This window comes from Muscardinus avellanarius (assembly GCF_963383645.1).
Source record: "Muscardinus avellanarius genome assembly, chromosome: 5".
In the NCBI taxonomy this organism is placed as follows: domain Eukaryota; kingdom Metazoa; phylum Chordata; class Mammalia; order Rodentia; family Gliridae; genus Muscardinus; species Muscardinus avellanarius.
The window spans coordinates 48,504,246-48,523,202 of NC_137790.1; the positions used below are offsets into that span (position 1 = coordinate 48,504,246).

The 18,957-nt window shown below is 37.6% G+C and overlaps 1 protein-coding gene across 1 annotated transcript in view; it reads right to left on the bottom strand.

Annotated features, from left to right (window-relative positions):
• DCBLD2 (discoidin, CUB and LCCL domain containing 2) overlaps positions 1–18,663 on the bottom strand; it is a gene marked incomplete at both ends in the record, with an annotated part of 92,969 nt that extends 74,306 nt beyond the window's left edge. Inside the window, one exon of the mRNA XM_080696341.1 lies at positions 18,450–18,663. Within this exon, the coding sequence (XP_080552467.1) occupies positions 18,450–18,663 (214 nt within the window). The remainder of the gene's footprint in view (positions 1–18,449) is intronic.
• Between the last annotated feature and the right edge of the window lie 294 nt (positions 18,664–18,957).

The window sequence follows — 18,957 nt, forward strand, 5'->3', positions numbered from 1 at the left end:
ATCATCTAAATAAAAATCATCTAAATTATAAACGTAAGTATGAAAACCTCCATTGTGAAAATAAATTAATTAAAATATAACCTTTTGAATAATCATTAACATTTTTCCTTAAAAAAAATACAACTATCCTAAGACAGAGAGTTTCTAAGATTATAAATGGAGCCTTCAAGAGTTCCCTTACCATTCATGAGATAAAAACATGCTTTCTGGTAGCATTTCAAATCTTTAAAAAATAAGTACTAGATAAATGAAATAACTCAAAATATGTATTTCCTTTACTAAACTGAAGTTAAGGCAGCTTTTTGAATGATTAGACATGTTGATGGATTTCAAAAATTCAAGAATTACCTATTTACAGCTTCAGCTGTAAATGACTTTGTAATGGCAGACTGTCTTATTTAATATACTTCCTGTAGGCTATTATTTAACCTAAATTTGTTATCTTAAAATGAGATTTTTAGGAAAAAAGTATATGAAGAGTGGTGGGAGTAATTTTTGGATGTCTCTATGCTCTTGTTTATGTTCATTTAAAAAAATTAAACAATTCTTTGTCCTTTATTGTAAAGAATAATTTTTCAAAAAGTTAACACAATAAATAAGAACTGTTGAAAAACAGATCTTTTGCACGCATACTGCTGAAGAAAACAATTAAAATGGAGCTGTCTTTTTTCAGAATCTTTTGTAAGGGGAGGGAGGGCATGAACAGTCCACAAGTAATGTGCCAAGAATGTTCTAAAATATGTGATGGAGTTCAGAGCTTCCTCCTCTCACAAGCAAGATGATATGCACCAGAAACCAAAGTTAAAAGTCTCCAGTCTAACTGCAATAAACATATTTTAGTGTTTCATATTTCAAGAAATACATAAGTTTAACCTGACTAGATATCGCCACTTGCTATTGAGTATACATTTAGAATGTTCTACTCTGAAAGGGAAAACTGGGCATAGCCTACAATACCCACTAGACCAGCAGCTTCATTTGTTTTTCTGTTACTCTAAAGTAAGAAATACGTTTTATACTATGATACTCTATACTTTTGCATGCATATTCCTGATCCACTAAATGATTTCATGACCCACTGATGGGTCCTCACCTGACGTTTAAAGAATACTGCACTTAGCTTTCAAAGGTCATCATGTTGAATTATCAAATAAAGACAAGATCTTGTCATCCTCACTTTTCGCTTCCAAAGTAGCAAAGTATTTCTAGGTTATTTTTTACAGCTCTTAAAACTAAAACCTATTCTACCAAAATACTTAAATTATGACAAAATATTTTAAAGTAAAGCTAAAACCTAAAAAACATTCTTTATCAATGAATCATCTAACATACTTAAGATAGTGTTTTTCCAAGGGGAGACAGAGATCCCACAGGAGTGATTTTAGCTCCTACTTGGCAGTATCTGAAGACATCTTTTTTAAGTTGTCACAAATGGAGGGCAAAAGTTGTTACTGGCATCTAGGGGACAAAGGCCAGGAATGCTGCCTAAATACCTTATAATGGACAGACAGTCCACTAAACAAATAATGATCGACCCTAAACGTGAATACTGCAGAGGTTAAAAAGGGCTGACTTACAGCCAAGGCCAGGAAATCTCAGCCTGAAGATCTAGCTAAGTTCTTGGCTGTGTTTCATCTGGCCCAAGGGTAATGCTTTTCTACTCTCTTAAGGCCACAACCCAGGGAACGGTCTTCTCCTAAAGGTCAGCAGTGAGGCTAAAGAGTCTTATGTTCCCACTTTTCCAATTTTAAAACAAATTAAGTGGAATGTTTCATTTTAAGTGAAGGGGATGGGGTACCTTTTATTAGTCTTCAGATCTTTCCTCCAGGTCAAAAGTTGTTTTTGCAGTGCTGGAGATTAAACCCGGGGCATTATACCTCCAAGCTATACCCTTGGCCCCATTTTTTATTTTTTTTATTTGAAACAGGGTCTCACTAAGTTGCAGAGGGCCTCAGAAGATGAGGCTGGTCACAAACTTACTTGCTATCTTCCTGTCTCAGCCTCCAAAGTACTGGGATTACAACATGTGCCAGGCCTGGCTTCAAAAGTTTTTAACATTAGAAAGGGAAGGGTTCCAAAAGGATCAGAAGTAACCCTTCCCAAATTTTCTGACTAGCATGGAACATAAAGAAAAATAATGATATGTGACCAGACTACACACCACCTATCATTACTCATGTTCATGGGGCATAACTGACAAAAAAGATGGGAAGAAAACTTTCAAAAATGGGTATCACAGGTCCAACCCATACGCTCTCACCAACCACTCCAACATCACCAACTCTTTCTCCCTTTTCCATCATCACCACCATTACTGTCAACTTTCCTTCAGCTCCCTCCACCCCATAGTTCTCCACCATACAACAACTCACCATAAGGGAGAGAAGCCTGTTAATATAATTTTTAAGAATTTAATGTTATTTCAGTGAAGGGGAAAAAAAAAAAAAAAACACTGGAATTTGATCTTACTGCTCCTTGGTTGGGCTGCAGATTTATCTAGGGGATTACTCATAGAACATGTGTTCACTTCCTCTGAAGAGTGTAAGGTCAGATGTGTTAAGCCAGATACAAATTTTGATAATGTTCTAGGAAAAGAAGTAGATGATTTTTTTTCACTACTTATCTCTAGAGAAAAGAGGGGGAACATAAAACATATTTAAATGACAATAAAATAATGCAACCAGGAATGCAAGCTTATTTTATCTTCTACTAAACCCCCAAATCAAGTGTGTGTGTGTGTGGGGGGGGGCTTGGTGGTACTGGGGTTCCTGGAAGCCCTTCTACCTCTGGGCTACACTCCCAAACCTATTTTTACATTTTTTTATTTGGAAACAGGGTCTCCTAAGCCAGCGTGTGCAGCTGGCTTCGAACCTGCGCTATCCTCCTGTCTCTGCCTCCCAAGCGCAGGGATTACAAGTGTGCAGGGATTACAAGCGTGCGCCACAAAGCTCGGCTTCAAGTGTGTTTTTTAGATAAATGTTTTTCTTATGCTGATTTCATATTATCTTAATTGCTGAATTTTAATAATATGAATTCTGTGACTTCCAAAAAGCATTTCCTTTAACAACAGCAAATACAAATTTGAAACTTGTGTAGATATGTCAAAAATGAAGAGCAATTTAACTTCCATTATCAGCTATAAAAAGTTTCTACTTTTCCATAGAGCTTTTAAGAATTTCGTTTGTAGCCGGGCATGGTGGCACATGCTTGTAATCCCAGCATTCGGGAGGCTGAGACCTGAGGATCGCGGTTTGTGGACAGCCTCTGCTACTTAGTGAGGCCCTCTGCAACTCAGTGAGACCCGGTTTCAGAATAAAGAATAAAAAATAGGGCAGGGGGTGTAGCTCGGAGGTCAAATGCCCCTGGGTTCCATCCCCAGACCCACACAAAAAAAATAAAAATAAAAAAAAGAGAGAATTTCGTTTGTAACACTACTATGAACTGCTAATAAGTCTGACTACACTTCCACTAAGTGTCACTTCTGTCATCTGTGAGATCATGTAATAAAATTCTTAAAAACACATAGAGCATTTAGGGAGTAGAAATATATTTAAAAGAGTAAGCTGTAAGTAGTAACTGTTAACTAAAACATCCAGTTTTGTTTGGCTACACTGAAAATTTTAATGTATTACTTAGTATAATGGTGTGAGATGGAACCATGGGTTCTTTCTTGTTCTTAGCTAATTTCTAGTGAAAAAAATAGTCAGAACTATATTGCTATAAGCTTAAGAAATTTTTATTTTACAAAGAGAGAAAGAGAAAGAAGGGATAGGATTATTATAAAGCACTATATCAGAGGGACATAGTGTTTTTGGATACAGAACAGTTTTTATAAAGATTCATTATCTTCCATCTTGTTTAACCAAGTCTTCCAGACCAGACTAGGTGTGGGCCTGCCCATTATCTCCAGTACAAGCCTTTTGATATGATTATTAGAATTTAGTATCTCTCATCCTGCTTGACCAAAAGCCTTCTTCCAGTCCTGATGCAGGACTCCTGTCTTCAGCACAAGTCTTTGTTAAAGACCAAGATGTGTAACTTGTTTTACAAAGTCAGAGGTCACATGGTATCTCCTCCCTATGACAAAGGCCTGTACCATCCTCCAGTGTCCTTGGGGAATTTTAGCCTATCTGCTAGAAGTTATTATGTAAACTTAGTTTTTAAAATATAAAGGCCCTGAGCCACAACTCTTTTGTGTACTTGCTAATCACTTTGGGTGCTGCAAACTCTGTCTCCCCTCCCTGCTTGAGTGTCTGGGCAGCAACCAGGTCCTATATTTTACATTTTGAAATTAATACCAAAACAATTTTCCAATATTGGCACATTCTCCATCACTTAGCACTGTGACTTTTCAAACTAAACCTTTATCTATGAGATTTCTTAAACTCTATTATTACAAATCTCAAACAGACAATTCAAAGCAGTACTTTAATTTCACTTAATGTCCTCTTTGTTCCTGAAAATTTTCCATGTTCTGATGTCAATTTTGTCTGAAATTAATATAGCTATTCTAGTTTTCTTTTGATTAGTATTCACATGTTCTATGTTTTTCCATCTCTATATTTTATTGTAGTAAAATATACATAACAAAATATTTTAAATACATTTAACATTTTTAAATATACAACATTTTAAAATACATTTATGTTTTAGAGTAGTTTTACATCCACAGCAAAATTGAATAGAAGGTAGAGGTATTAATCATATACTCTCTGCCTCAACATGGCCCACCATTATTAACATCCCCACCAGAGGGATGCTATAACAAATAATTGACACATTATCACTACAGAGTCCACAGTTATGAATTAGATTCATTCTTAGTGTTGTACATTCTAGACATCATTATTTGCACAAAATATATAAAGATGTGTGTCTATATACAGAGTAATTTTACTGTACCAAAACTCCTATATATGCCTTTTTCCCCTCAACCTCTGCTCTTTCTGTTTTTAGTTTTGCCTCTTCTAGAAGGTCACAATGTAGCTTTCTCAGATTGGCTTCTTTCACTTATACATTCAAGTTTCTTCCATGTTTTTATGGCACCTTTCTCCTTTTATTTTCAATACTGCATAAAGATGAATATGAATTTAGAATTAGAAGAGGATCAGTGTGGCAACTTTTAGGAAAAGAAATTACCCCATCTTCATTTCCTAAACCCAAACTCATCTTTGCACAAACCCAAACTCATCTTTGCACATGTGCTAATTTATGAAATTGAATTACCTGAAGGAATGTGAATTATATAAATCTGTAAAATCTGTAACCCATGTGCTCAATAACTGTGTGGGGGTACTATTATAATGGTAACAGTATAATAATATCACTAGACCAGAAAGGCTTTTATCCAACCTATGTTGATCTAGTACATTTGGCTACAATCTGGCTTATTATTTGAGAAAATCTATAGCTATTTCAAAGCTTCTAAGTAGTATCTTAAGAATAATGTAAATTAATGTGGAAAGCTCACTAATCACTTCTACTTCAATTCAGTACCTAACTCTCAGGAACATAATCCGAACTTAATTTTTGCCATTATTAGAAACTACTCCCACCTCTGAAATCTAAAACAATACAGTCTCAATCTTCTGACCACTCAGCTCTTTTACACTTCCTGTGAACTTGACTTCTTTCTCTGTCTATTAAGCTCATCTTGGTCTCGTTTCTCTCCCTACCCAGCCTGGACTTTATGTCCAATATATTAACTATACTCTTCCTGATGTATTGGCTATCTGGCTGCTATATACTTCTTGATCATCTGCCACACAAACTCTCTTTCTAGATCAAATGATCTTTCTTTGCCAAGGAGCTGAGCACTACTAAATAAATAAACACAAAACCCAGGGGATAGCTGTCATTAGAAAGTAATAGGTTCCAACCCCAGATGGGCACTTAAAGTCATTCAGTGACTCTATTTAATGGTTCTCAAAATTAAGTCAACATTAGAAGTACTAAAGAGCTAAAAAGGACTTTTCCACTTCCACAGATTCTACAAAGTATGTCAGAAAAATTCTAAAAGTTGGAAGAACTTACCCAGGGTGAGTAGCATATCCTTTAAATGTAACTCAGGGCAAAAGCTACTAAAGGATTACAGAGCAAAATAATTAGCTTGACTGTTATTTATCATTAATTAAAGGCCCCAGTATTGGTTATGTGTTAATGTATATGCTTCTATCTGGTAGAGATGCACATAATTTCATGTAGTTAAAAAATAATCCAAGATTAGTTTATGGCCTTGCTGGCCATTAATCAGTTCTGACCATCTAACCTAGCAGTCACATTCCTAACACTACCTATATCAAATAGCTTCTCAAATACTCTATGGTCCAGTTTTGACATTCTATCGGTTCCTTCATTAATGAGTGAGTTGAATAAAATATTTGACCTGTTCATTTTATAATTGCATTACACACAGGATTTTGCCTTTTTGCAAATTATACTCTTTAAAGATCTTTAGTGAGGTCCTAAATCTATACTTTAACAAATCTTAAAACAATAATGATGAGCCAAGCATGGTGGCACAAACTTTTAATTCCAGTACTTGAGAGGCTTAGACAGAAGGATTACAGGTTCATGGCCAGCCTCTGCTACTGAGGCCCTGTTTCAAAATTAAGAATTAAAAAAATAGGGCTGGGAGTGTAGCTCAGAAATAGCATGCCCCTGGGTTCAATCCCTGTAAGTAATGAATGATAACAGAAACCATTAACAACACACAAAAAGTTTGCTCCATCTTGTGTTTTCTGACACTTGCCATCTTTTTCACCTGTGTGTGTGGGGGGGAGGTATTGGGCACTCTACCTTTCTGGGCTCCACCTCTGTCCCTATTTTTTTAGTTTGAAAAGTTTCACTAAGTTGTTAAGGCTGAGCTGGAACTTGCAATCATCCTGTCTCAGCCTCCCAGACTTCCTTTCTTTTATAGAGATTATGTCTCCACTTATACTTAATGTCTTACTTCTTTGCCACCCATTCTAACTTCAATGTACTGCAATTCAGCTTTAAGACTATGAGTTGAACTGTTATTCCTAGACATTTAAAAGTTCTAATTTCTGCTACCTATAAATGTGATCTCAGTTTTGGAAATAGCCTTTTTACAGATGTAAAGAAATTAAAACAAAGTTACAATGGATTAGAGTAGTCCATAAGCAATTGAGACTGGGATGATGCATGTACTGGGAAAGCAAGGACTACAATCACCAGAAGCTGGGAAAAGGCAGAGAAGTAGCTTCCCCCAGAGACTTGGGAGAGAACATGATCATAATGTCAAAATTCTAGTCTCCCTACCTGTGAGACAATAAATGTAAGACAATAAATGTCTAAGTCATCTAAGTTTGTGGTAATTTGTTAAAGCACCCCTAGGACACTAGTAAAGAGATCTACCATCCACTGAAAATATTCAATAAAGCAGTTTTTAAGTTGCCAAAAGCCAATGGATATTTTCCCACTCTTATTTTCAGTGACTTTCTACCAAAAAAGGGGCATTACTGCCCCTTTTTTCTCTTGCATAGGTGTTCCTACCTTTCTTATCTTCTTCCTCCTTCAAAGTCTCCCTCCAACTTTTTGTTTTTCCTTTAACTCTATCTGCAACTTCTCATACACTTTAACTGTAACCTTTGTACTAACTATTGAGGCTACTATTCTTGAAATCTTTCTCCACTCTGTATTCTACCAGGACAATCATATCTCATATGCTCTCTCTTCAGTTACCATTAAGTGCATAAGCTCCAAAGTCCCCAATCCCTCTCCCACTTCCCAATCCTGTTATCCACTTATATATTTCAAATTTCTGTTCAAAAGTTCCACAGCATTTCAAACTCAGCATGTCCCAAGCATTCAATGAACACCTTCTACATGTCAGGCTCTGTGCTAGTTATAGGTGCAGTAGTAAGAATAGACAAGGCCCTTGGTCTTATGGAGTTCACAGTATAGGACAACACAGCAGGCAATTTCAGAAATAAAAAGTTCTATGGAGAAGTAATGGGTGTTTTAGAGGGGGGGGGGGTTGAAGAGTAGAAACCCTAGCATAATATAGAGGATCTCTCAAACTCAAGTGATCATTAAGTTTAATACTTTCTAGTTTCTTAGTATCTTTAAATTTAGCCCATGAACAAGTGCAGACCCTTGCAAAATCCTTGCAAAATCCTCCAATAGATCTATACTCCTTCCCTTTCTGTAATCCACTGCTCACACTTCTACCAGTATTATTTAAATTCTATGAGGACCATATAGGTCTCTTATTTGAAATTCCTTCAACTGTTTTTCACTAGTACAATGAAGCACAAATTCTTTGTTAATATATAGTCTAATATATTTTAGCCCCTGATTTCCACTCTGGTCTCGTATCCAGAGTATTCACACAACTTCTCCACCCCAGCAATGGGACAATGGGTGACTCCCCATCTGCTTGTCCCTGCCCCTGGTAATGCCATTCCACTCTGCCAAGGATAAAGCCCTTCTCCTCCTATCCACAAGTAAATACCTATTCAATGTTATTTTCCCTGTGGAAACTTTCTGAAGCCCCTTGTCTTTCTCATCTCTATAAGCATACTCTCTTTGCTGTATTTATTAAGTTTAATTATACATATTTATGTCCATTTTTAATGACAAGCTATAAAACTCAAGAAGGAAATACAGTCTATTCACCCTTGAGCCATGATGAAATAAAACATATGAGGCTTTTAACACATGCTGTTTAATGTAAAAATAAACCCAAACAAGTCTTGTATTGTGATAGATCAGGGAGGGGGAAGGGTGGAAAAGAGGAGAAGATGGGCTTTGGAGCCAGACAGGGAACTCTTGAAATCCTGGCCACCTAAACTCTACAAGCTTACAGGACCTCTTCCAAACATGGGCCAACACCACCCATATCCCAAGGCAATATGAGGGTCCAATAAGAACTTATTTATAATATAGTGACATCTTTATAAATCCAAGTCTTTCCTCTTTGGAGAGGATGCCTGCCTATCTAGTGCCTGCCTTTTAGATGACCTCATGTCACCTCATTAGTTGGCTGATTCACACCCAGCCAACTCACACTTCCTTCTAATTTCTGGACCTTGTACAATAAGGAAAATCCCAGAATTTCTTCAGTGTTAAAGCTGCAAGCCAGGGGAGCTGTTAGCAGCCCTGATCCCTGTACCAGTATTGGGAAGAGGCGGCAAAATGTATTAATATACCAGTATTGAGAAATATTTTCAATTTTCAAAATATATCTTCAAGCCAGGCATAGTGGCGCACACTTGTAATCCCTATGCTTGGGAGGTGGAGAAAGGAGGATCGTGCAGGTTCGAAGCCAGCCTAGCTGGCTTAAGAGACCCTGTTTCCAAATAAAAAGTATAAAATAGGCCTGGGAGTGTAGCCCGGAGGTAGAAGGACTTCCAGGAACCCCGGTACCACAAGGAAAAAAAAATTATATATATATATATATATATATATATATATATATATATATATATATATATATATTCTTCAGTAGTTTAAAAAAAAAAAGCCAGGAGCTTCAAGGAAAGGGCTGCAGATTTCCAGGCACCAAGAGTAATTAGCAAGAGAATAGAAGAAGCCCAAAAGCTAGGGTCTTTTTACATTTCTAAGAGAAGCTAACTTCCTCAGGTTGTAGGGGAATAGTAGACTCCAGAGAAACAACTTAACATATTTTGGAGTGTAACAAAAGGCATGGGGTCCAAAGACAGAGCAGGTCTACAGGGAGGAATCTCAATAGACCTGCCCTGGAGAAAGGAGGGATGGGGGGGGGGGCAGGGTCAGAAGACTGGTTATAAAATACTCTGTATCCAGTAATCATAGGTGACTTCTTTTCAGGTCATCCCCCTATACTATCTGGGTTAGGGATAGTATAGGGCAGTATTAAACTATATTCTACATTTCCATCTTTGTAATAATAAACTCATTTAAGCTTTCAGCAAGAGTTCGGATTAGTGTTTTATCTATATCTAGTTCAAAACAAGAACCTGCGGTTACATCTCTCTCACTGGAACAATCTCGGGGGCCTAACAGGGTCCCTGGAACAGTTCCCTCAACCATAACAATTCCTTCCACACAGAGAAAGGAGGCTTAAAGCAAGAAAGGAGGAAGCTAAGTCCTTGGTTGCTAGGTCCAGCTGCCTTCCTGCTTTCCCTTTGAGTAAGCTGGTACAATTCTATTCTAAGTCACCTTAGAATCCTAATATTCAACCCCCTTCTACCATAACCAGACCTGGATTTCTGTTCCCTATAACTCTGAGAGTCGTAACGAAGTCTTCCTCTACCCACGCAACAAGGCAGCCTCACATTCTGACAGCTAGCTTCTAGTATGCAGAGCAACCAGGAGCAAGGGCATGTCAGGAGGGAAGAGAAAGCCATGAAAAAAAGTGATCTGAGAGAGTAGAGACCAAAAAACAATCATGATTTGCTGTCACAGTCCTCTACTACAGGCCCTGACTCCTCTCACTGAACCAGGATGGAACTTCCCAAACAACAACTGGGACTGGAATAGAGGTAATGGATGAAAAAGTTTCTCAGTAGGAAGGAAACATTTGAAAAATCAGAGATTTAACTGCAAAGTAGAGAAAAGTAAAACAAAATTTTCATTTCATATATTGATTCACTCATTGAGCAAAAAATAATTCACTGGCTACACGAGCAGTTTTGATCCCAATCCTAGTACATTCTAAAGAAAGCTGAGTTATGTACTTAAAGACATTTGGAGTAGTTAAGTAGATCTCAAAATTCAACATAGCTAGTAGTTAAAATCAGGTATGTCTGAGTTCAAAGACCCAATACTTTGAAAGACTACCATGATAATAAATAATGAAGATGGACAAAGTCTCTGGGTTTTTCGGATGACACAAAAAAAAAAACAAAGCACACAAAAATCTGCTTAAAGTGATAGTTTTAGTAGAGCAGAATCAAGACTCCAAAGGAAGTTCAAGACTCAAAAAAAAAAAAATTCATCATTATCTACAATGTGTCAATCACTAAGAAAATGTACAGCACAGAGGTAGTCTACTTTTTAGAAGTCTGTCACTGAAAAAAAAAAAATGCAGAGAAATAAGCTATCTAGCAGGTAAATGGTTGAAAAAAGAAGACAGACAAAAACCAGTGACATTTTAAGATGTTTCCAGATATAGAATAAAAGCACCATAGAAGTGTAAAGTATACTAACACAAAACTTAAATTCCTGGTTGAAGTGCCTTCTGAACAAAGTAAAAGGTTTCAGGAAAGAACAAAAGGAGGCAGCAGTCATTGTGCAGGGAGCAGGAGCATGGCAGAAACTCACCTCTACAAAGTGGGATAGTCAAAATGCTGCTGCGGTGCCATAATCCTCATTTGAGACTTGATGATGGGATGTCTTCACCTGTGCTGGGATCTGTTGGCCACATGACTTTCTCCAGTAACCAGAGAAAGCAAACAGCAGAGATTGTCATGTAGGCTTAAGTCTGGGGTTTGGCAAGGACTAGGATAAGAACAACTTTGAGACAGTGGACCTTGGTGTCAGAGCTTAGAAGGTTTTCCTGGGAAGTAAACCTAGTGATGGACAAATAGACTTAGTGAAATCTAATTCAAATCTATCTTCTCAGGTACAGACTCCTTGGTCAGCCCCTTGATGGCAAATCCTCCAAAAGACAGCTCCCACTGACTTTTCCAGCCTTCAATTTTATTTCTTTCTTCATACCAAATTATTGAAACTATCTGCTCCCTCAAAGTATGCAGGCTTTGGGTTCAGACATACCTGGATTGAAATACTAGCCACATAAAATTTGAGATCCACTCACCACCCCAAATGTGTTAAAAATTTAACTCAGCTCTCCCTTTTAGATGGCACTAAGATTGGGGGTCAAATTTATTTGTGTCATCAGTAAAATTTTATGAGTGAATCAATATATGGATGAAAATTAGTCCTCTCTTTTCCCTAATGAGCTACCAAGGTAAAAGCCGACAGGCAACTACTAGATCTGAAACTAGGGTACTTTTATAATGCTGGAGGTGGCTTTAAAGTCAGACTTTGAAAAAAGAGGTACAGAGGAGTTTGCTCAACTTTCTGGCATTGATTTAGATTGTGTGGCTGGTTCTTAAAAACACCTATTTAAGAGGTGATTTTTCTAAATTAGCCATGTCTATATTCACAGTTCCAACTTGAAGGAGAACTCATCTCATAGCCATCGAGTACAGCAAAGGGTTCTAGCTCCAAAGAAGAGCACATCTAAAAAAGACTGGGCAGACTGTTATGCCCTGCACAATAGAGTAGCAAGGTTAAAGGAAAGATTCTAATCCCTGTGGACTGAAAATCACAAGCTCTTGAACTTGTGTCTGTGTTTATATATGTGTGGCTAACTGTGGGGATTAGACAAAGACCAAGCACTGACACCAAATATGCTCAGAGCAATGTATTTAGCTTAGAAATGCGGTTCTTAACATAATGTTAAAAATAGACATTACGGGAAATGAACAAATAACTTAAAATACAATGTGTAACATGCTATCTGGAGACAAGTGTGTGGTGATGGTTAGAAATCTCTTCATAGAGGAGATGATACCCTAAAAGGGTTCCGAAAGACAATTAGGGATTTATTAATAAGATAAGGATAGGAAAGGCATTCCAAGTAAGGGAAATTGCATGTGTAGAAAGCAATATAGGAAATAAAGCAAAATGGCATAAAATTTAATATATTCAAGGAATAATAAGTAGCTCTTATACCTGAGCTATGAAAGCGTAAGGGGTGCCGGCATGAGATTAAGCCTCAGCATAAGGGAAGAATCAGGTTGGAAAAAATAATACATGTATTTTATTCATATGTATACAATATGTAAATGAGTTTGAGTTGTATCTTACATGTAATAAAGGGGCTGCTGGACACACTGCAGAAAGTCACCCTGAAGGACAACACTCCATGATCTAGAACCATGGCTGGACTAAATAAACTTGAACCATACTTCCTCAACTAGACTGCAGATTCTCTAATGACAGTGACACTGTTTTGCTCATCTGTAATTGTGCCAGGATTGTGCTGACAGTACACACTCTCCTAAGAACTCACAAGAGCTATATTTCCATGATAATGGTGCTTGATGAGAGAATAACAGAGAACTAATATCTGTTCTTTAATTCCAAGCAATTAAGTGTAACTGCAAAGTCACATATATTCTATTCAAGGAAAGCCATGGAAGGATTTCTAGGCCACTCTCCTTAGGAAGAAGTTGGTAGGTGAGGATTTTAGTAGCCTTGTTAAATAACCTGTTACCTCATCTGTTTCAATGGACACTGTACTGGTATTCATTAAATAATAGTTTATTTAAATATCTGTGTTTTCTATCCTTATGGATTATACTGATTTAAACCAAAATGGTATGAAAAATTAGCATATGTCATTTAACATTTTGAACTGAAACATTCTCTCAAATATTCTATCCAGAATGAGAAACTTAATCAAATAAAATCAAGAAAATAATATAATAGCCATTCTGAATAATACAGTAATTACTTTATAAATAATAAATGCCTTATGGTGAAATCTCTATCTTGCTGTATTTCCTAAGTATGTTTATGTTAAATTAACCTATAAATTAATTTGAACACAATGATTATAGAACACAAATTATGTAAGAGTATGAAAGTTTGTGAATATAAAATAGACAAGAACATGAAAATTGGTTGATAAACTAAGAGGTAGAACTGTAGAGAATTATCATCTAAGTTTCTTTAATTGTGCATAATTGTCATCATCTATAAAACATTGTTAGAAATATACAGATAATGTTATGGTCATGCAGTTGTTATAAAGTAGCCCAAAACCAGGAGCCACACCCAAAAAATTTGCCAACTCACCTCAATGTTTCAACAATCACATTTAGGTAATTATTACTATTTTTATGAAGCTTTTCTTAATCCTTCTACTTTTATGTCATCATTCCATATCCTTCTACAAAGAAAATATAAGTACAAACTGTCTATTTGCATGCATTCAACTAATGTTCAACATGACTACTGGAGTTTTCATACCTCAGGATCATTCTGCTGAGTGTAGCTCTAAATTTAAAATCTACCCCTATGCCGGGTGTGCTGGTGTACGTCTGTAATCCTAGTACTTAGGAGGCTGAGACAAAAGGATTGTAAGTTCAAAGCCAGCCTCAGCAACTTAAGTGACACTCTCAGCAGCTTAGCAAGACTCTATTTTCAAATAAAAAATAAAATGGGGCTGGCAATGTAACTTAGAAGTAGATTCTGCCCCTGGGTTCAATCTCCAATACCACACCAAAAATAAATAAATACTAAAAAATAAAATATATCCTTATATAAATCTAGCCTCTACTATCATGCATGATCCGATTCATTTCCTCTCAGAAATTAACCCACCATTAATTTGTCATTTTAATTCTAATGCTGGTACTCTCATTTACATCAATTGTACCATTTTAAGGTTTCTTTTCATGTTGATCTTTTAGAATGAAGCTCTCATATTCAAAGAGAACATCTCCTGAAAGTGGTTTCTTTTTGCATATAATACTGGAAAATCTACCTAAAAATCATTAACCTGTAACTTTACAATCAAGTTTTCATTTATAAGTTTCACAAATGTGGAATTAAAATCTGATCATCAGCACAAAGAAAACATGTGCTTGTTTCCAATTTTTATTGTGGAAAATTCATTAGAAATACAGCAGAAAAGAATGCTCTGATTTTTGCCTCTGAACACATTACATAAAAAGATCCCTTATTTTTTCTGTGACCAAAAAAAGACATAGAAAATTCCAAATTAACCTTAAAAAATTTGCTGAATGAAATAAGCTATGTTTCTAAAAATTCACCACTATGGTTCAAAAATATTTCCCTGCTTCACAAGCCAGTAAATGCATTAATTAACAGATAAATATCACTGTGAAACTGAATGATTCCTTTTAAAAATATACTAATTTGTTTCACAGATTAGATTAGAAAACAATCAAAATCCACAAACATGTGTGATGGTGCACAACTGTAATCCTAGTACTTGGGAGATTTGAGACCAGCACATGATAACATAGCAAGTTTCTGTTTCAAAGTGAAAAATAAACATGGGCTGGAGGTATATCTCAGAGATAGAAGAGCACTTGTTTCAATCCCAAATGCTCCCTACCCCGCCACACACACACCACACACACAAAAATCAGTATCTTCACCGTGTCCTATTAATAAACCAGTCAGTCAGTGGATTTTAAAAATTAATTATCTGATATTTTACCATGTTCAAGTCACATTATAACCCAGAAAGCAGGCAAGCCTTCCATGATACAAATGAGGAAGATGAGCTCCTGAGATGCAATAACTCAAATGCCTACAATCATAATGTAAACTGTAGATATAAATTCAATGATAGGAGGCCATCAACTTCCTATTAACTAAATTTATTACAGCAGCAAATATCCAATTAGCATTTAGTTTCATTAATTTTTCTAGAAAGATGTATATTATTTGTTTTCAAAAAAGAGAAAGATTCTGAAGATGAACTTAATATCAAATTTAGAACTCAAAAATACATATATATATAAAGCTCTACTTAAAACACCAACATAGCAAATAAATGTAAATAAAATATATTTATAAGTTTAGAGGTGAAATAACACTGGCTAACATCCATCTCTGTGAAAATTTGGCAAGTTTTCAAGCCAGTGATAAATTTTATTCTGAGCCAAATGAAAAGAAAAATCACTATCAGCAGAAAATCTGCTGAGGAATAGCTATCTCTGTATGGCATTAGTTGTAATGAAAGTAATATATTCTGCTATTTCAAAATAATGTTGGAAAGATTTTTTTAAAAAAGCATCCTGAAGCACATTTCTACCTAGACTGGCTGTGGAAAAAAATCTATTCATCAAAAAATATTTTTCAGTTTATTTTCATTCTGATTGTATGCAAACTATAGTTGATTTGGAAAAGTATAAAGAACTGAAGATAGTTGTTAACATTTAATTATTTCTTTCCAGTTTTCTTCCTAAGACTTTTTAGAGTTAAAAAATTCACCTTGTAACTTAACATTATCTGTGGATATTCCAATTATTTAACATTCTATAGGTGTTTTTAAAGCACTGTTTCTCATTTTTATCTTTTTATTACAGTATTGGGGATGGAGCCCAGGGGCATTTTACTTCCTAAATACACCCCCTGCCCTATTTTTTATTCTTTATCTTGAAACAGGGTCTCATTAAGTTGCAGAGGGCCTCACTAAGTGGCTAAGGCTGGCCAAGAACCTGTGATCCGCCTGTGTCCGCCTCCTAAGTATTGGGATTACAAGTGTACAGCACCAGGCCAGTTTCTCACTTTTAAATGACATTTCTTTTAAGGTTATATGAAGGAACAGCAATAGAAATCTAAGAAATCTCTTACGCTGATAAGATTGGCTTAAAAGGAATTCCACCACAGACTGCATTAAGGTCCTTTGGTAAGAAATAGTTTTTAAAAATTAGAGAATGCAAATCCTACATAATTTCTGAGTTTTCAGATGACATTTACCTAACTAGCCTTTACCGATTTAGTAATTCAAGATTAACAGTGAAAATCACTTCTAACTACAGTATGCTTTTCTCTTGCAAAATTACCACATGCTATCATTTCCTTTTCATTAAGCTATGAAATGGGTATGCATTCTCATATGAACAATGTAGAAAACTGAGGTACAGAGATTAAACGACTTAGATGGAACCCAGGGGCATTTGACCTGAGCTATACCCCCTGCCCTATTTTTTTATTCTTTATTTTGAAACCTGGTCTCACTGAGTTGCAAAGGGCTTCACTAAGTAGCTGAGGCTGTCCGCGAATCTCAGCCTCCTGAATGCTGGGATTACAAACATGAGCCACCACGTCCAGCCACCCAATCACTTTAAACTAGAAATCAAGTCTTTTAATCACAGTATTATTTCTATTTTTGTTGCTACTCAATATTGATGTTTGTACAAGAGGACATTGAAAAAGAAATGTATTTGTTAAAAATGCTCTGGTAACAAACGATACTATCCTTTTAAAAATGAGGTAGAGCTGATGTTTGATTAGTCCAGGCTAGAGAAATTCTATAAGCAAGACAATGGTCTCATTTGGGGAGAAGACCTGTAACTGATTGTAATATTACTCCAAGATTTTTTTCAAATGTGACATAAACACTTTCATATCTAGAAATAAGCAAAACAGTGGAAGTATTTTACCTAGGTAGTCATATTTCTTTGTTTTAAGGTACCGTATATTCTTTGTCCCAGTTTCCTTATGTTGGAAATGGGTTAACAATACCTAACTCACCAGGTTATATTAAGAATGAAATGAGTTAACTTACAAAAACCACTTAGTCCTGTGTGGGACATAAAGTAAATTCTGATAAGTGTTACAGACTCTAAAACTTCAATATTTGAAGAATTTCACACTCCAGTATATAAAGTGCTAATGAAACCTGCATGCTAAGCACCTAAACTTTATTATACTGTGTAGAAATGTGCTTTTATCTAGAATTCAGTTTACCAAATACATTATTTTCCTTAGAGATTATCAAAGTTTCAGCATTCTCTCAATAATAGTCTCATGGCCCTGATTCCATACTTTAATGAAAACCATGAAAGCAACATTAAGCTGGCCTTAAGCGTGGAGAACAATTAAAAAAAAATCTGGTAATTAGTAACAATTCAATCCTTATCCTTTTCATTGCAATAAAGCGGAAAATGCGATGGGAAAAAAAAAATGTGTTAACTGATTCAAAAATTGTGGGTGCGCTGCCTGAAAATTGTTCTAAAACATCAGTCCTGCGTTTTCTTTCCATTATGATAACTATTCAATAAACAGTTTTGCTCATTCTAAAACAGGTTTTCCCAAGGATTGTAGATGGAAAAAAAAAAAAAGTTTGTTACTTTCTGGAAAGGCTTACCCTTTCCATGAGGAACGGTCCATTTGGGCAACACTGCACGCTGCTTTGAATCATAGAATGTTTCACCAAGACAACCTATTTACCGTCATTCTCAATAACAGACAGGGATTATAAAGAACACGTTGCGAAACCACAGTTCACATCACCACCATCTATCTCATTCACTTCAGAATCTGAGCACGTTCATGAAGGCTGATAATTATCACTATCTTTCTTTAATAAGTTTAAGGTGCTGCTTAATTTCTTTGCCTTCCTTACTCTGTCCACCCATAGTTTAACTTTAGGAGTCACATCTCCAAAAGTTCTTTTTCCTCCCTAAATTACTCCCTAGATGCTTCCCAATATCAAATGAGATGCTTCCATCGCAGGGTCTCACGTCCCTTTTTCCAGAGAGATGCACGGCCTTGCCAGTAAGTGGATCCGCGCCAACGTGGGGCGCCGGCTGGGAGAGCCCACCTTTACCGCCCAGCCTCGGGCGAGCGCGGCGAGGTCTGGCCTCGCGCCGGGCGGCCGGAGACCCCAGCCCGGGGAGGCCCCCAGCCTGCGGCAGCGAGCCCAGCCCTCCCCGGGGAACGCTCACCTTGCTGCGCTCCGGCGTCCTCCAGCAGCAGGAGCAGGATGAGGAGGAGCAGGAGCAACAGAGGCATGGAGGAGGAGGAGGAGGAGGAGGAGTTGGAGCGGGGAGGGAGGGCGCAGCACGGGGGGAGCGGGGCCCGGGCGGGGGCGGCGGCCGCGGCCCGGACCCGGGGACACCGCGGGCTGCGCGCGGCTCTCACCACCGCCCGGCTCGCCATCGCGGCGGCCGGCAGGCAGCCTGCATAGTGCGGGCGCCCGGCCGCCCCGCGCCCCCGAGGCTGCGGCGGGAGAGCGGGCGGCGGCGCCCGCGCCGGGACCCCTCCGCCACTCGCCGCGCTTCCACCGCCTCCCCCGGCGTCCCTTCCCTCCGCTCCCCGCCCCGAGACCCCAGGCTGGAGCGCCCGGGAGGGGAGGGAAGGAAGCGGGCTCTCCCGCCGCCGAGGGCGGCCGCGGCGAAGCTGGGGACGCGCCTCCTCCTCCGCGCCCACGCCCCGCACTCGGACCCGGCTCGC